At 42.8% G+C, this 18,054-nt stretch overlaps 2 protein-coding genes across 3 annotated transcripts; one reads left to right on the top strand and one right to left on the bottom strand.

The window, feature by feature from the left end:
• Positions 1-3,107: 3,107 nt before the first annotated feature.
• On the bottom strand, positions 3,108-5,292 carry LOC131880526 (histone deacetylase 3-like). Its single transcript, XM_059227183.1, has one exon. The coding sequence runs from the start codon at positions 4,639-4,641 to the stop codon at positions 3,328-3,330; it is 1,314 nt and encodes a 437-aa protein (XP_059083166.1). The 5' UTR covers positions 4,642-5,292; the 3' UTR covers positions 3,108-3,327.
• Positions 5,293-8,134: 2,842 nt separating this feature from the next.
• On the top strand, positions 8,135-16,982 carry LOC131881100 (protein TEX261-like). 2 transcript variants are annotated; one of them, XR_009373327.1, is made up of 7 exons: positions 8,135-8,651; positions 8,959-9,038; positions 9,435-9,588; positions 10,691-10,758; positions 11,829-11,943; positions 14,456-14,724; positions 16,461-16,982. XR_009373327.1 is itself a non-coding variant. In XM_059227870.1 (6 exons), the coding sequence occupies exons 1-6, from the start codon at positions 8,582-8,584 to the stop codon at positions 16,577-16,579; spliced, it is 606 nt and encodes a 201-aa protein (XP_059083853.1). In that variant the 5' UTR covers positions 8,138-8,581; the 3' UTR covers positions 16,580-16,982. The 2 variants fall into 2 exon arrangements, 1 of the variants encoding a protein (XP_059083853.1); XM_059227870.1 differs by lacking the exon at positions 14,456-14,724 and having other exon boundaries at positions 8,138-8,651.
• The last annotated feature ends 1,072 nt before the right edge of the window (positions 16,983-18,054 follow it).

The raw sequence follows: 18,054 nt of genomic DNA, 5'->3' as shown, positions 1-18,054 counted from the left end.
TCTAGCGGTTCAGTGACTTCTAATTCAAATCCCAGTCCAAAATAGCGTGAATTAAAATGGGGACACTTCAATGTTATTCTATCGCACGCATAGCAAAAGTACACCAATAACAAAGACATAATCTAAGGCCAGATGAATGTAGCCGTATACTCCAAAATATGGTAATTTTCTACGAAACGTACAATGTACTACTGTACAGTTTGACGCAATATCCATTATACCCTAATCAATTTTCAACTTGAGTCGATCTACATCTTGACACAGAAATTCGTTCCGATTTTTTATATTATAATATTCACAAGCACAATATATCTACAAAGAATACCTTTTATTAAAACATGGAGACGCATCTCTTCTCAATGTCTTCTTATTGTTCTTGGTATGTTCCCGAACAAAAGCTTTGGAGTTTTTCTGCCTTCAAATTTGCGAAGTCTTTTCGAGCTTTCTTTGGAGGTGCTCAGTTGTAGATGAAGCCAGGGCATTGACAGAAATTAAATCAATTTCAACCATACACCATCCAAAGTACTTTGTTTGGTGGAGCTTCCAGGCTACGCCCACTTCCTCTTAAATAATAAAAAACGGCATCAAGCCATCAAAAGTCAGCCAGTGTCAAGTGACGTGGAGTCACTAACGCATTAAAGCTGGTGGATTGGCTAGTCCCTTGGTTATCGGATTGATCAGGTATTTTGGTAATAAAAACTTCTCTAAGTCGGACTTCAAAAATGCTAGTAGATCAGCACCTACATATTCTCTGCAAATGTCAGAGGGAAGCAAATTGAACAATGAAAGAGGTCGAGAAACAAGAAAGCAAATGCCTTCTATATGTTAACTCTGCTGTACCGTACATCCGGAGGGAAGCAAATTGAACAATGAAAGAGGTCGAGAAACAAGAAAGCAAATGCCTTCTATATGTTAACTGAATTTTAGAGTGTCATAATCTTTTTGTAAAGCAAGTTGTTTTTTGCGTAGGCTTGACACTTAAAGGAATAAAATGGCAATTTTTGCTGATGAATGTTCAAGTATGAAAAATGTTACCATGTTTTTAGGTACTTTCATCGAGACTGGATAATGCATTTTACACAGTTCCTTCCTTCTACATTAGGGCATACATTATGACATTTTGACTAGGGAGGGGTATATAGTGCAAAAATGATGTCGTCACTCAAGCCACCATTTTTTAACACATTTCACATTTATTTGCATATTTTCATTTTGCACTTTTTTGCATATTTGACCTAAAACGGGGGTTTGGTTGAAATTCGTTAGAACTCGTTATAAAGTTTTACAAATCAAAGGTTATCGCCGAAATAAATATGAGAAAAACTGAAATTAGAGCAATTGGTGTTAACTATAAAATTGTGAGGGCCAAAAGTCGTTGACCCTATCATTGCCATGGGTGCCATACTATGACTGAGAAACAAGTAAAAATAGTTACGAAACGTGCCAGTTTTAAGTCAAAAAGACAAGCTTCCGTATGCGAAATAGGCATGGGCAACCATTCGATGATCTCATTCAGAACAAATTTATGTCAAATTTGTCCGAAATCGAGGCAAAATTTGGCATTTTCCAAAGGCGCTTTGCAAATTGGTACTATTTTGAAAAAACAGATTTGAATATGCCTTCTTCGTTGATTTCATCTGCACCTTTTGTTACACTTTCGGCCTTTTCTTGCACTTTCAGGTAGATATTTTTTTCAACTTTTTATGTCTAAAAGGTTCTGCTGTTTTCCACTTTTGCCCCTCCCTAATTGTAATCATAAGCAGAGGTTCTGCTACAATCTGGTTCATCGGTTAAGGTTTGAAAGGTTGCAATTGAATATCCGATTCATATAAGACGAGGAGGGTTGTCCAAAAACTATGGCCTTGCTTTGATGAGGTTTCAAACGTTTCCTATTTCTACAGTGTGCATTATTGAATAAACAAAGTGTATTTTACCGGAAGCCAGGTTCAACTTGGACGTTCTCTCACCCAAGATGATAACACGAGTACGATCGTCTTCAGGATAGAGTTTCTTTTAAATTTCCATATCCGACTCCCAATATCGTTCATTTACGAAAGTGCGACCAAACGAACTAAAGCAATGAAATTTCATTCTCTGACTCCGATACTTTGCGGCTTGGCAGTCCGGATCCATCTTACATGGGCTGACCGATGCAACACATTCAACTTTGACACAGACGATTGTGCCATTGGTTTTGATCACACCGATTGCCAAGGATGGGACGTGCGATTCAAAATTGGTTACAAGGACCTGAATTGGTTGAGGGACAACGAAATCAGCTCGGTAATAGTCAAACCAGGCTGTTCATTGGTTGCTTACGAGCGTCAGGGCCACACCAAAACCACCAGAGGCCGGAAATACAACTTGGATGCCACAAATGACCCGGATCGAGTGATCAAAAATCTCATTGGGCCCTATCAATTGGATGGAAGGATTTCATCGGCCGATTGCTTTTGTCCAGGCTCAACTGAGGGCCCTCCAGTTCTGGGCACCAGCCAATCTTCTTGCCAGGCTATTGAGTTCACGGGGGGCACCGCTTGCATTCTGTACGATCAGCCGGATTGCCAAATTAAGAATTGGAGTGGGCCTGTGTTTATTCGGGATGGCGATACTAGACAGTTTCATGAGAATCTGGAACCTCAAGACACGAAGTATGCGAATTCCATTCAAAGCAGCGTTCTATTAGACGAGTTGGAGGCCCCGAAGTTGGCCGATGCCACCGAATCTGTGTCGGTTTTGAAGGGATGCATCTTAGAGTTGTTCGATCAGACCAATTTTCGGGAAGGCTTTCGCTTAACCGCTCCCCAGGACTCTGATCTCCATACTACCTTAGCCCGCAATGACCTCTCAGCCTTTCTAAGCAACAGCGTGGAGTCGGCTCGATGTTACTGCGATCACGCCGCATTAGACTGATGCTATGCAAACCAGGGAGATGAGGTCATGAGAGATGCCCCCCCCCCTAGTTCGATTTCCCTAACCGATCTCTCTACTCTCTCCATGGAAACTTGGACAGGCCCATCCGCACCCACATACTGAGGAGAAAGATGTTGGATACGACACCGCTATTTTTGAAAAAAACTCGTTGATGTGATTGATGACACAATTGATTGGTTTACAATACAGAGTTACGTTTATTGTACGTACTGTTACATGGCTATTTCATTTCATCTTGTCTTATTTCAGGGGTGCGCTACAATAATACAAAAGCAAATGGCCGGCTGCGGGCGTGGCATTAATTCAGACGTTACGAGTAGGAGAAGGAAGGAGTGGAATTGGCGGTTGGTCTGAAAACATATCTGCTAATACCAACCAAGTGCTTTTCGCGTTTTACTTGGCCGGCAAATCTTCGGTGGGCCCGTCTTGATCTCGGTCACCATCGTAAAATTCGTTTTCTGCCTCAGTGCGCCTCTCTTCCTCGATCTCGTGATTGCGCACATCCGGATCCAGGTCGTCCAAGTGATCGTGATCATCGGGATAAATCGTTCCAGGCATATCCTGCATCTGAACGCTGGGCGCATGTTGGACCATCTTAAGTTGGGTGTGCATGGATTCGACGATTGAATCTAGATACTGCTTGGAATTGGCGTTCTCCGAGCGCGGGTTGACATCAGGATGGAGGCTGAAGTCGGGCGAGAAGTACTCGAAGTATTCGGTGTTGTAAGGTAGCTCGTCGGACAGATCCTTATCCACACAAATGGACGTTTCGTAGGTCCAACAACGGGCCACGTTGCGCACCGTGTACCCACCCCCACCCAAAACCAGCGTTGGGATATTGAACTTCTTGACGAAACTAACACATTCCCCGTGGCCTTTGATGCTGAGATTGAAGCAGCCCAATCGGTCGTTGGCCAGCGAATCGGCCCCGCACTGTAATACGATGGCTGTGGGCCGATAGAAGTCAATGACGTCCTTGACCACGGGCTTAAAGACCAACTCGTAGCTCAGATCGTCCATGCCTTCTTTCAAGGGCACATTGACCGAGTAGTAACGCCCCACTTCCGCCCCGATTTCGTACATGTCGCCCGTGCCGGGAAAGAAGTAATTGCCGTACTTGTGGAAGCTAACGGTCATGACGCGATCCGTGAGATAGAATGCCTCCTGCACGCCATCACCGTGGTGAATGTCGATGTCGATGTAAAGGACACGCGGATGGACTTTGAGCAATTCCAGAATACCAATCACGATATCGTTGACGTAGCAAAAGCCCGAGGCTTCGAACTTCTTGGCATGATGCAGTCCACCCGACCAATTGACGGCGATATCGCAGCCCTCGTTGTTGAGCTTGGCCGCGCCCTCCATGGAGGCGCCGGTGTAGCGGGCGCAGAACTCGTACAGGCCGTCAAACACGGGGCAATCGTCGCCCACGTTAAAGTGAGACAAGCTCTTGGTGAAGCCCTGGATGTTTTGGGGCGTGACGCGTTGGAGGAATTCGATGTACTCCTCGGAGTGGAAGCGGGCCATATCATGAGCCGTGGCGATATAGGGCCGAAACACCTTGAGCGACTTGTGAAGTCCGTAGTTGAGCACCAACGAATGGGTTACGCTCAAGCGATGCGGCTTCATGGGATGACCCGGCCCATAATGGAAGTTGCCCACGTCCGGGTCATAGAAATAGACCACCCGCGTGTTGCTAGACGGCATCTGGCCCACAAACTGCCCGCTGGTCCGGGATTTGTCCCAGTTGATCGCCCTATTCCGCGATTTGGGGATCCCAGGAATGGGGAGAAACACCGGCAGTAATTAATTACAATCAGCGGTTTCAGTCAGTCAATTAGGGGTCATCCAGAGGTGTGGCTAGTCAGGTCCAGTGGCAGTCGGCCTGCAGGCCGGAACTGGCAACAACAACTGACTCGAGTCCAGGGGAACCGTGCCTCACCACAAGGGTGGGTTGGAAGGGGCCTTTCAAACGGGCTGGCCGGGGATTCGCAGCAGGGCGGCAGGGCGGCAGGCCGGCAGGCCGGCAGGCCGGCGATGGACCGAGCAACCGACGGAACCCGCGAAACTCAACTCTGAAGTTCTCAAGTTGTCACCGGATTCCGGAGGGGATGGAGAAAGGATGAATGAATGAATGGATTCATGAGTGGATTGGCGGCTGTTGTTTTGTTCATGTGCTTAGGTGTGCGGGTGTGCGGGTGTGCGGGTGTGTCAGCCTGAACCGTGATCGGTGATGCGTGAACGGTGTGTGAACGGTGCTGTTGACTGTTGACAAGAAACAGACACTGCCTCACTGACTGCTGTTGGTCCGTCGCTTGCCATTCCAAGTGTGACCAAAGTGGACTTCTTCACAAGTTCACTACCATCGGATAAAACCAGGGCTTGAACCATTACCAAAAATGGTAACGAGTTACGGTTTGTGTCACTTTTTAGAAAACGCATTACCAGTACCGTTACCCGTCACTTTTCCAGAAAAAAGAACCTCAAACTGTGAAAAAACTCTAAAGCATTTTTTTAGCTTTTTGCAAATATGACGTGAAATAAATGACTCTTGTGATTATCGATTTGATCCCATCAGTGGCAAGTAACTTAATGCATTTGATAAGGAATTTAAGCAAAATATCGCTTGGTAAGTAGAGAAAAAAGTAACGGTAATGGGAAGGCTCAGAAACCGTTCCGATAGGGTAACCGCTAATTTTTCAGGAAAGTAACGCGTTATAGCAAGCATTACTCAAAAAGTAACGCATTACTTCAAGCCTTAGATATAACTAGAGGGCTTGTAGATAAAACCAACCCCTCAGCCTGATGGGGGGGGTTGGCGGTAAAGCCAGGCTGGGCGGGGTGCATGTATGTTGACCCTGGACTTGATCACCTCTTAACGACTATGAGAGCCGGTCTATTTTTTGTCTATGCCTAATGCTTTAAACTATTTTCTACCAAGACAAACTCCGAGGTTGACTAAGCAATTCACATTTTTTTTATCTACAGCCTGACCAAAAAAAATCATTCAGGTTGGTTTATAGATTTCAAAGGTACTTTTAGCTTTTGGCAAAAGTCGGACTTCAACGAGTCCTTTGATTTTTTTTGACTTGTTGCCGGACTCGCCGAGTTCAGACTCGAGTCCAGAAGAGGACTTGAGGGCGTATGATACTATCAGGTCTTGCCAAATTCTATGAAAAAAATAATATTTTTTTTTCTTGATGAGTCCAGACTCAAGTCCTTTCTAAACGACTTAAGTCCGGCCAATTTCTCCAAAATCGAGTAAAAGACTCGTGTGCACTGGGACTCAAGCCCCTTTTTCTCTTAATAATGGCACTTCCTTAGAAGGTCAGACCACCCAAGAAAAACGAGACATGGTGGACTGCTAAATAAATTACTCGTGACTTGCCTTGAATGTAATATCTTTTCCGGACATTATTTGACCCGGGTCACTAATTATACCAATGATTTTATAGAATGAGACAAAACAAAACAAACGCATTATAATTCAGTAAATAGAAATCGGCCCAATCAGCCCTCTATGTGGCAGAGGTTAACTCGCAAAGCGCCCTCTGAAGTTCAGATGAATATTAGATGGAGTTCCCACACCACTCTTACTTCAACCCAACAAATGAACACAAAAAAGTTGTCAAAACTTGAAAAGAAAATTGTGAAAATGTGCAATAAACATTGTTCAACATTAAGACATGTCTTCAATTGATATGGATGCCATAGTAAACAATTGACTCTCTGCTGGACCCTACTGTTTTGGTGCTGAGGGTTCTTTTGCTCATAAAATAATTTTGTAGATGTACGTAGCTCAATTGCAAGCTCTCTTTTTTGCAGACCTTCCCAAACCAAAATAGGGGAATTGAATTTGATATATTCACACGGGAAGCCCAGGCCATATCTTGCCAAAAAAAAAATGCCGAGACATATGAGGGTGATTCTTGAAATCAGGATATCATGGGGCACAATTTCATTGTTGGTGACGAGTTCCGTGGCTGTTCATAAAAAAATAAGTTAAAATTTGAATCGATGTTTTTGAAAATTTTGTTTAGCAAAGCCATGCCCAAATCTTAAAAAACTCAACAACTATTTGTTCTTGATGGTCCGGGCCTTGTTTCCCAACTGATCTAACACGGCCATCCAGCACTTACCCACTCCAAATCACACTTTTAAAATCAATGAAATCTGCATTAGGAGTCTGTTTGTGTTGAAGTGTCTCTCCTGGGGCTGGCACGGGGTGGAGTCACTTATATCAATCGGTGCTTGAATGTTTCAGGAAACTAATGATGCCAATAGTTGTTTGTTTTCAATACTTTTAGACACTTCACTAGGTAGTACTTTCTCTCGCTCACTCAGAAATCCACCATTGTTTGTTGATTCAATTTAAACTCATTGTTATAAGCCCACAGCACTGCTAACCCTAACTAAAACTGCCTGTTCCTGGAAGGATAAATTTGGATCATTTTTGGGCCATATGTCTCGGCATTTTTTTTGGGCAAGATATGGCCTGGGCTTCCCGTGTTCAATTCATTGGTAGACCTAGGGATCTGTAATAGAACAGTACAAGCATGAAAAGTGACCTCTGATGGGTGCAGCCCTCAAGATCCAAGAAGCCCTTGCTTGCAATAAATGAACCTGTAGCAGTTTTAGGTGACAATGCATGCTCCTTTCCTGCCGACAACTTTTTGTTGACTCTTTCTTGGATCTTGGAGGCTGGGCTTGTCAGAGGTTGCTTTTCATGCTTATGCTCTACTACCAGAGGGCCCAAGGTAGACCAAATATTATTTAGACCTTAAGTGGCAACAACTAGATAAATCATAATCTTTCATTTTGATTATGCTGGGTATTATAGTCTTTGCATTGGTTAGTAAAGCCAGTGAAAATCCAAACTAAAAAGGAAATTAGGAACAACAAGTAAGAAGGAAGCAGATAAGGACCCAAAAGACAATAACAGGACAAAAGATGACGTAAGATGTGAAAAGAGTTAGGTGAAGAGTTAAAAAAATGTTATAATGGTTAAAAATTGGAAAAATTGAAAACAATTGAAATGTGTGTCAAACATTTTTTTTCGGCTGAAGAGGTCAAAAACTGTCAAAAAGTGTTTTTTAGGTTTTCAATTTTTTTTTAAAGTCACTTTTTCTTTGGACCTTTACATGATATCAGCAATACAAATAACTCACCCAACCTGGGAATCGGTTGTTTGTCAAAAATAGGTTAGAACCCTCCTCGTCATCAACAACAACTCTTTTCTTCATCTTCATATCATCAATCGAGCTTGTCTTCAAGTCATCCCAGCTCCGTAGTTGAAGCCGTGACCGCAATCCAGTGGTCCACCACATCATCGCTGACAACTTGTCCTGTGTCTAGGGGCCGGCCTCAGTCTCCAACCGGGATTAGTTCCCGTCTGGAACTCGGCAGTTTTCCAGGCCTCCTCTTCTGATCCAATTTGAGCCACTCCATTGAGCAGGCCTCGTTCTCTCCTTATTTGGGTCGATTGTTGATTGTCGATTGTCGAATGGTCCGTGATCGGTAGACTATTGGGATCTCTGACCATCGTCCTAACAAGCATCCATCCTTCGATCGGCACTACCAATCAGTTTGGCGGGACCCAGCTTTTCGCCGGACCAATTTGTGGGTGTGTCCGGGTCCTCTTTGCTCCATGTGGTTCTTCTACGCCTTGTCTTGGGTCTCGACCCTCATTCAAATCATCTTTGTCACATTAGCAATTGGTAAGTCTCATCAACCGTGACATTGGGAGAACTAAGAGCTCATTAAAAGCTGCACGTACATACATACTTAAATACATGCAAGCATAGCTCATTGTCGATTGATGACCTAAACCATAGATTTCTAGACTCTGGATGTCGGACGACCGAGCACTCGGTTGGCTAAATAGCACAATAAACCGGTTTGTGATCAATTCCCAGGAGACCATCCATTGTACTGTTTTACCAGCCGAGCGGTCGGTCGTCCGACATCCAATATCTAGTAATCTATATATTTGCCTAAACTCTCACTTGAGTCTTGTTTTTTTAGCCGCGGGTCTCTACTATTTGGCTGAATTGGTGGAGGAGTACACGGTGCTCACGGCCAGAATTATCCGATGGATCACATGGGTAAGTCACCGCCCATCACCCAACGACCGGCAAGAAAATCCGATCGCCATGCTATGTGAATTGCATTAGAAAGCGATCCGGCCCGGTTCTTGACAACCAACTGTTGCATGAGCTGGTCGATGCGGAACCTAAGGGAGCACTATTTCAGGCTTTATACTGAGCTATGACTCAATTTTCTACTCCAAGACCACCCACACAGAAATCGAGCCCATCTCAATGGCCTCAAGCTGAATTGAGTAAATATGGGATATATTTGCTCCATTGATAAAAATAAGTGGCATAGCTCGATAAAACCGGAATAGTTGTGAAAACGTGTGTCCCCTCGGTGCTAGTATACATGAAAATCTTAAAGCCAAGTTTATGAAACGTGTCCGATTAATACCCTTATTTTCACAGTTTACCATCATCATCTACTTGGGCCTGTACCTGTTTGAAGATCTCACGCTGACCATGACAGTGTGCGGGCTCATCAGTCAAATTCTCCATCTAATTCTGCTCAACACATTCCCTTTCTTTGCCCTCTCGTCACCACCTTTTATTCTTGATGTGGGTAAGACATGATCGGCCTTTTATTGACAAGTCCTTGCTTGAGGTTGTCATATCATTTAATCGTAAGCCAGTGTAATCGCAAATGAGAACGTTTTTTTGAACCATGTCACGCAGTATATCCCCCACGCGGTATATTTAACTTGACAAAATTTGAATTTAGATTGTAATGATTTGTCGTCTTATTAGGATTAGGCTTAGTTATGGCTAATCTCTATATCCAGACGATGTTTTGATTTACAAAATTTTGCTAAGATTATGAACGGCATCATTGTAAATGTCAAAAGAATGGTTGTGATAGAAATAACCTCACGCGGAATAGGGGTCTCATTCATTGCAAAGAACCTGAGAATCAGCTGCCAAGTTGTTAACAACAACCAGGACGATCACTGAAGTCGCATTTTTAATTTCAAAAGAGAACATAACATTGTCAGGTACATCCCCCACCCTCTTATTGGACAAAAAGTGGTTTGCCCTTCTTTTAGGCACGCCGTCAACCCTGAACAATTTTTCATGAATGAAAAGAATGACTTGCTCTCCACTCTTTATTTCATTGAGTAAGAACTTGGATCAGGAAAATCTTTTGCCACTATTGTTTTAATGATAAGCTGCATCTTCTTCCTAGCCCTCGACATGGAGCCAAGGTATTTTATGGTCCCTCGGACATTGTTTTCCTCCACACTTATGGTGACCATGATTGATTCGTCTTGATTCGACGTTTGAAAGCATTAAATATAGCCGGAATCCACACTGTTTTCTCAGGCTTTGAACCTCTTTCTTATACCATTGACAACTTGTCGGCTGATTCCCAGGTTCTTTGTAATGAATGAGGCTCGTATTCCGTGTGAGGTCATTTCGATCACAACTTTTTTTTTGACATTTACAATGATGCCGTTCATGATATTAAACAACTTGATGTATCAAAACACTGTCTGGATATAGAAATTAGCCCTTACTAAGCCTAATCTTAATACGACGACAAACCATTATTAAAATCTAAATCGAAAATTTGTCAAGTTAAAAATGCCTCATGGGGGATTTTAAGAAGGTCAGGCAACGTATCGGTCATTGTCTCATCGGTGCCATTTTTGGTCCCTCATTTACAGCCCTGGTCCTGGTCAATCATTACCTGGCCTTCCAGTTCTTTGGGGAAAATTTCTACCCGTTTACAGAGGTAAGCCAATAATATAAGCTACCCATTTCTTGGAAAATAATTACTTGTTTCTTCCTCTCTGAACCAAAGCTTCGTCAGATTTTGTTTTGACATGTAGAAGATGAAGTTTTAATAAAAAATGAACCAAGCTTAATTTCTTTTTGCGGCTTGGACTGCTTTGGACTGTTTTGCGTTTTGCTTTTTTACAACTATCATGGCCTCAATCATAAATGATATAGGTTGAAATCAAAACATAGAGACATAGGCACACATTTCATTCAAAAAATATCAGTTACTTGTATCTTGGGGTTTTTAGCACCTCTTCTGTATAGGGCTTGTCAAGTGAACGCGTTCATGAACAACTGACGTTATTCCATGGAGTAAAATATAGGACAACATGCTCAGCCAAGCCGCATTGTGCATGCATTGAATTTCGACATGTATTTCATTTTACCTCTGATCTAAGCAAATATCATTGTGGTATTGAGCCAATTTGATAGTGCGTTCACCACATTACACCAACACGTTCACTTTGTTGGTTTTTGTAACACAGCTAACTCAAAATCACTCGATTATTAAAAACTCAAAGGTCCGAGTTGACTTTGATGTTTGTCTTAGTTCTCCCTCCCCAAAATTGCCAAAATCAGGGTGCCGGACCACATTTTTCCTTGAATTCATTCACTTGACATGCCCTATTGAAAAGTGCCCCAGTGATCTCCCAGAACAGTGAACTCCCAGTGCTGATATCATCATGCAACTGTTAGTGCAATATCAGTTATTCATTGGCATGAAAAGCCAAACTTGGCTAACTTCGCCATGTCCACTGGCTTTGAATCTAGTTTTTCTAAACTTCACCATAATAAGATAATGTCTATTGAATAGATTGAAATTATCTGGTCTTAATCTTGCCAAACTTACCTTACTTCTCTTTATTTGTAACTTGCAATAATTAACCTTGTCAAAGTCAACGAACATTTGACTGTGAATGTGCTGTTCGGCAGTTAAATTTGTTACGAAAAGGTTATGGATTAGTCGCAATTTTTTAAAACGGAATACCCTGGGCCTAGTCTCCTTTTTGCTCTTTCTTTCAGGTTATGGCGTATTTCACGCTCTGCCTTTGGCTGGTCCCTTTTGCCTTCTTCGTATCTCTTTCTGCCAACGAGAATGTCCTGCCCACCTTATCCGAACGAAGGCCTCTCATCTCAGGTATGACATGCAATTTATGTAGAGTAGGAAAAGATAGTTGTTTCTGTTTTCCCATTTCTAAATCGCATTTTTGCCCCTAAGTGATTTTTGTTTTTTGAGTGTGCCAGTTACCGACCAAGCTTCGTCAAAGCGTTGGCTCTTGGTGGCGTTTCTAGATATTTCCCAGTTATCTGTGCTCAAAAGGCAGACATCGAATTAATTCCGCCCGATAAATTGTTGATCGTCCGTTCTCTCAATCCACCTATCTCTGTGTCTGCCTGCATGCTTCAAAAGATTCGAGTCAAAGGAGAAAAGAGCCTCTCTCATGATAATCACGAGGGAAATCGATCTTCATGCTAGGGATTTTCAATTTGAAGATCAAAGGACCAAAGGTGTTTCTTACTTTTCGGGTTGAAAAGAAATTGACAAGGAAAAGAGAGAGAGAGAGAGACAAGGGTTCAACAGGCAACAGACGAGTGGAGTAGGCGACGCGTGATGAGAAACTTTTTTTTTCGTTCCCTCAACAAGCGAGCGTGAATCATTGCCTATTATATTGACAGAATCTTGATGGATATCAAAACTACGGTTATCATTCCTTGCATCCAACAGACCAACCCCTCAAAGTTTTTATTTCTCACATTCAGTTTGATGTCCTTTTCGTCGACTTTCTGCTCCCCTTTAACCAGAGTTGAACTTTTCTGTTTGATCCGGCCAGTGCAGGAAGATTGATTGTTAAAGTTTGTCTCTTAAATCGACCGATTGATGTTACAAGCCTTGAAATGCATGTAAGGTCTACAGGTAACCTGAAATTACCAAAAAAAAGTCAAGCGATCTAATTGTCTATGATTTTACAATTGTCTATTGCTTTAAAATCTTTAAGAAAATCCACTCTTGTGGTACTTTCGTGGATTAAAAAGTATCTACTTAATAAAAAAATTGTGTTTTTTTTTCAATTCAGGTGACAATGTGTTCGCCAACTCGATTTTCCTTTTTTGTAAACCAGAAATAACAGCCTTTTTCAGCGGCCATTGTTTTGTGAGAGTAGTAGTCAATCTTTTCCATAGCCGTTACTCTCCTTACATGAAGTTTATAATATTTCTCAATGGGCTTTTAATTAAGTCCAAGAATGCAAAGAGTCTTGAAGATTGTAATTCATTTTTCATTCAGATCCCATAGTTTTATCTTAGCAGAGACTTACCATTTCTCAAATTTGACAAAGAGTGAAGCAATGATTAGTAACCAGGTGAACACCATAAGATTTACTTCATGGATTTTAATTAACCTTCTTTTGCTAGTGGTCATGTTCGAAAATGCAAAAAGGCATACTATTGCGGTTATAAAAAAGTTTGTTTCACTTTCCAAATTAGATGCAACAAAAACGAGTGAGTGCCGAGGTCGCTGGATCCGTTGCTTGTTTGAAATTTTCTTCTCTTCTTCTTTGTCGATGTGACTCGGATCATTTTCTGCTCCCTCGTCGTCCCACGGCGGTTACTGACTAAGTATAACCTTTACCCGAATGGAGACACACTGTAATATTTTGACATGCCCAGGTAGCGGAGACAATCTATCAGGAATCTGGTGTTAGCCACGGTGGAGGTGGGTTCGAGTGCCTGTTATGTTACTCAAGTCCCGAACGTTAGCAGAGCCACAACTTGAAGATAAATGAAGACGACCTTGGAGGCTTACAGAGGCGGGAATATTGCTAAGGGCGGGGGGACAAGATATTCTGGCAGAGGGTTGGCAAAATCATCAATTCGAAATTTTAGACCAGGAAGGGATGTTTGAGTAGGAAAGTAGGCCCCAGATTATCAAAGCACAGTCAAGCAATGTCGTAATGGAAAACACAGCCAACAAGCACCGATTTGTTTCAAAAATTGACCAATGAGCGAAAAACAAGAATGAATTTCCGCGAAAAGAAACACGAAAATCGTGGTGCGGTGAGCAATTGGGGCCAGGATGTGTCCAAGCTAAACTTGAACACCGACTTTCAGTAGGAGACTGTGACATCATTGTGCCATGTGTTTAAGGCCCTGGCCGAAGCTTTATTAAGCTTTGGTTGAAATATGAGTCATTGATCAACTACTGGAAAAAATACTCTGCTTGAGATATCAAGAGATCAAAGATTTCATCCACTAAATGAGTTGATGGATTGACGCGAAGCTATCCTATTCGAGGGAAAAGGTATATGCCAAATAAGGTGCGAGTCTCTAAAATCACTAGAAACTCTAATGAGATATATTACTTGGGAAATGACATTTCTCTCGTCGAAAAATCGTTTTCAAATCCGCCCTTACGCAGATCTTCCCATTTAATATTTGCACTTTGTGGCCTGTCCAAACCCCTATCATGATTTGTCAATGATCATATTAGCCCCGATCTTCTGATATGAGGTCAAGAAATGCCATAACCTTTTTTTCTTAATCACAAAGTCCGTCTAATTCAAAGCGAGAATTTGGTCTTCGTTGTGCTTGCTTGGCCGTACGGAGCCTTACCCATTTCTCTCATGCTCGCTTTTGTTGTTACTTCTTTCCAGTCAAGCGCAAGCTTTAAGATCTTGGAGCAAGGCGTACACACACACACACATACACACCTCATCTATGTACACTCCTTATGTCCACTAACATTCATACCTATTTCAACATCCGTAATTCGACTATCAGTACTGAGTCCAAAGGCAGACGTGATTCCTCGTCAAGCTTTTCCAATGTAATGCCAAGACGCTTTGCAAGGCTTTCGTTTCACCTATTCAATCTAACTAAGGCGCGAGCTATATTCATTTGCTTCGATTACATCTCATTCATGGTAAGGTGTTTGAGTGTTTTCTTTCCCTGGTTTAGATTGAGAACGGGCATGATCGGAACTGTTGAGGTTCTTGGTGTGTCTCCACGTGTTTATGATTGCAGTACAGTACGAGTACGTGTTTGTTTGTGTCCCCACGCACTCACTTGGTTCACTTGATCTACATTTGAAGGTAAACGAAAGAGATGGATGGTAGTCGGGGCCAACGAATTGGGTACAAGTTCATGGGAAACTGAATGCAAGCACGCAGTGTTCAATTCAATCAACACATGACTCCAACTCTTAGCATTCTCATGGTCATGTATGGGTATCAATAATTCCACCACTATGCATTATACATTTCGCGTGGAGCGATCTTGTTCTTCCGTGTCGGGCAAATTGCACGACGTGCTTAGCATATCAAATGCACGAAATGAATGATTCACATCGCTGCAATGAAGAATGCCTCTTATCTGAGCGAATACGTCAATTCATTCCATGTCGCAGATCTTGTACGGGACATGCCCTGCCAAGATGAGGAGTTGCGCTAAACTGTTGGCATTCTACTTTATTGTCATTGTCTGTGCCGGCAAATCCTGTGGAAGGCCGCCAGGAATATCGCCACTCAGATTTGCAAGTTCATTCAACGGCATTGTCAAAGTTTTTCCCGTCGCTCGGAAACCAAGTTAGAATATACCCTTGCATTCAGTGCCAGCAACAGTCAAAGCATGAAGTCGACGACGATGCCAATTTGCACCTCCACATTAGGTCGGCTACGGCTACAAATGGAACAGAAATTCCAACAACTTATTGAATGCCCAAGCTCTCCCCTCTCCCCTTGTTTCAAATCCCCAGCGAAGATTCTTCTCCAATTGCGTACATTCAACGTTTTCCCTTCGCACTTCCGGAGACGACTCTCACGGGTTAAGGTTGCTCCTAGCCACCATGTACGTATATGTAATTCCACCAACATGTGCATGTGAAAGAGCTGGAAAGTGGACCTTTTCTAGAGTAGATACAATCCTACAGACGGACTGACTCCCCTGGATGATGCTCCCTAAGCCCTCCTTTTGAATTGATAAGAATCTCGAGCACTTCTCGCTCGGTCTCCTAAACGAAGAAACGGTTCGCCTAATGGTCTAACTCCAATTACCATTGGGCAATGCAATAATATCATTCGAACTCAGATGACGTTGGAGCACCCAAGGGCTTTCCCAGCACCTACTACTGAGTGGCCCAACCAATAGTTTATGTGGCCTTAATTTAAACGACTCCCATTTCCGTTTGTGGGGTAATAGTTCATTGAATGGCTCCGTTGGCCTGTAAAATTATCTCAATCCTTGCTCTAAAATATTCATTAGGAGCAGAAGCGTCTCGGCGCAAAAACAAGACAAGCGAACTTTCCCGCAAAGGAAGGCTTGAAAGTGTTCGTGGGATCGTTCGAATATTTGAATTGGTTGCAATCAAAAGCTCTGGATGGAGGAATTTGAATATCCCAAGGAACTGCGAGTATGAAACGAATGTACAATGTCATTTCATTTGGCATTGGTTGCAGCAGCAGTGGTAGCGGAGAGTGTGCGCGTGTCTTTGTGTGTGAGGGCGGGTGTTTTTTTTTGGTCTTCTCTCCACCTTATTCCTTTTTATTTACTCACTCTGCTCCCAGACGAGAAATATTGATTACGCGGAGACTGAATCCTTTCGCCCAATGCTTTAACCTCTCCATCTCATTTGTCGCTTTTCTCTCTTTCTCCCTAATATAGATGAAAATGACGTGGTGAGCAATTATTTCCAGCGCAAAGAGAAGAAGTATGGCTTACTTGCGGCTTTTAATGCCATCAAAGAGTCCGTTCTGCCCACCCGTACCAAAAAGTCCTTTTGAAGCCGGCTTTCTTCGACTGAGAAACACATAAAGAAGAAACGAAAGAAAGAGACCAGCCGAGGCGGCCATGATAGACTCTTCAAAGGATCTCTCTTCCTTCTTGCGAAAAACACATTTGAGACTCTTTTCTGTGATTGATTCAAGTGGATAGTGCGCCGTTTCATTCGCCCAGATGTGGGACGGCCAAATGGGCTGGGACGAAAATGTTCGTGTGCATAGAATGGATGTGTCGTGAAAGGCCTTGTTGTCATACCGTTATATGTGACAGCCTATGCCGTGATCGCAATGAACGAGCGAGTGCAAGTTAGATTCAAGATCTATTTATCATTCATTTTTGTGTTGCTTTTGTTTTCTTTTTGCGTGTGTTTGCCTTCGGGGATTAAAAGCAAGAAATATTATTTAACTGCATTGTTCTAATTATTTACATTGACTACTCGTAAGCCCATGGTATATATGGCCATAGATTTCTAGACGCTGGATGTCGGACGACCGACAACTCGGTTGGCTAACCAGTACAATAAACCGGTTTGTAATCAATTCCCAGGAGACCATCCATTGTACTGTTTAACCAGCCGAGTGGTCGGTCGTCCGACATCCAGTGTCTAGAAATCTATGATATGGCCCATGGTGAAATGATGTGCACTTGAAGTTCAAAACCATTAGCCAGTTTCCGTGAAAAACCTACCAACAGTATATTTGTAAGGATTGCGCGTCCTCGTCGTAGAATTGAGGAGGTGCATGCAACATGTGTCAATAGTTGGTGGCGGATGGCACAAGTTTTCGCCCAAGCAATTCATCTTGATTTGGCTCTTTCTCTTTCCCTTTTCCTCTCCCACGTTCCCTTCCGCATTCAATCTTCGATTATTCCCCCTCTCTTGTTCCACTTTCTCACATCCTTCATCCAGCCAGTCAGCCAGTCAGCCAGCCAGCCAGCCAGCCAAACAGCCAACCAGCCAGCCATCTATCCATCTATCCATCTATCCTTCCATCCAGGTTCTCTATCACTTATCAAAATCGTTGGTTCTTCCAAATTCTCCATCGAGGTTGAATCCACTTTATGAAGGCGTCGAAAACTGTTTTCAATTCCTACATATCAGTCGCTCGTGATATGGAACGTGGAGATTGATTGTGCCCGACGACGTCGTACATTCATCATCAGTCATTGTTGCACCCAAAAATGCCTGCCTTCTCTTCCTCATCCCGTCAATGCTTGTGCGTGACACGAATTAAACCTGGATTTGTACATAATACAATACATACGTACCTACAGGACGAGTTTTCCCAAAGCTAACGTTGTAGTTCTATTCCTTACCTCCAATATTTTGCCTTGAGACGACGGAACGGTTGGTCATGCAGGCCAGACACTACTTTTCATGCCTCGAGGGTAGATGAGGACGTCCGACCTTGTCCCTTACTTGTCAAGTGTTTTGAAACAGATCAGAGTAAATAGATCTGCAATTCTTGATTCACAATTC

Source organism: Tigriopus californicus, chromosome 5, assembly GCF_007210705.1.
Source record: "Tigriopus californicus strain San Diego chromosome 5, Tcal_SD_v2.1, whole genome shotgun sequence".
NCBI lineage: Eukaryota > Metazoa > Arthropoda > Copepoda > Harpacticoida > Harpacticidae > Tigriopus > Tigriopus californicus.
The sequence above is the reverse complement of the archived record's forward strand: the minus strand, read 5'-3'. Positions and strand labels throughout refer to the sequence as shown.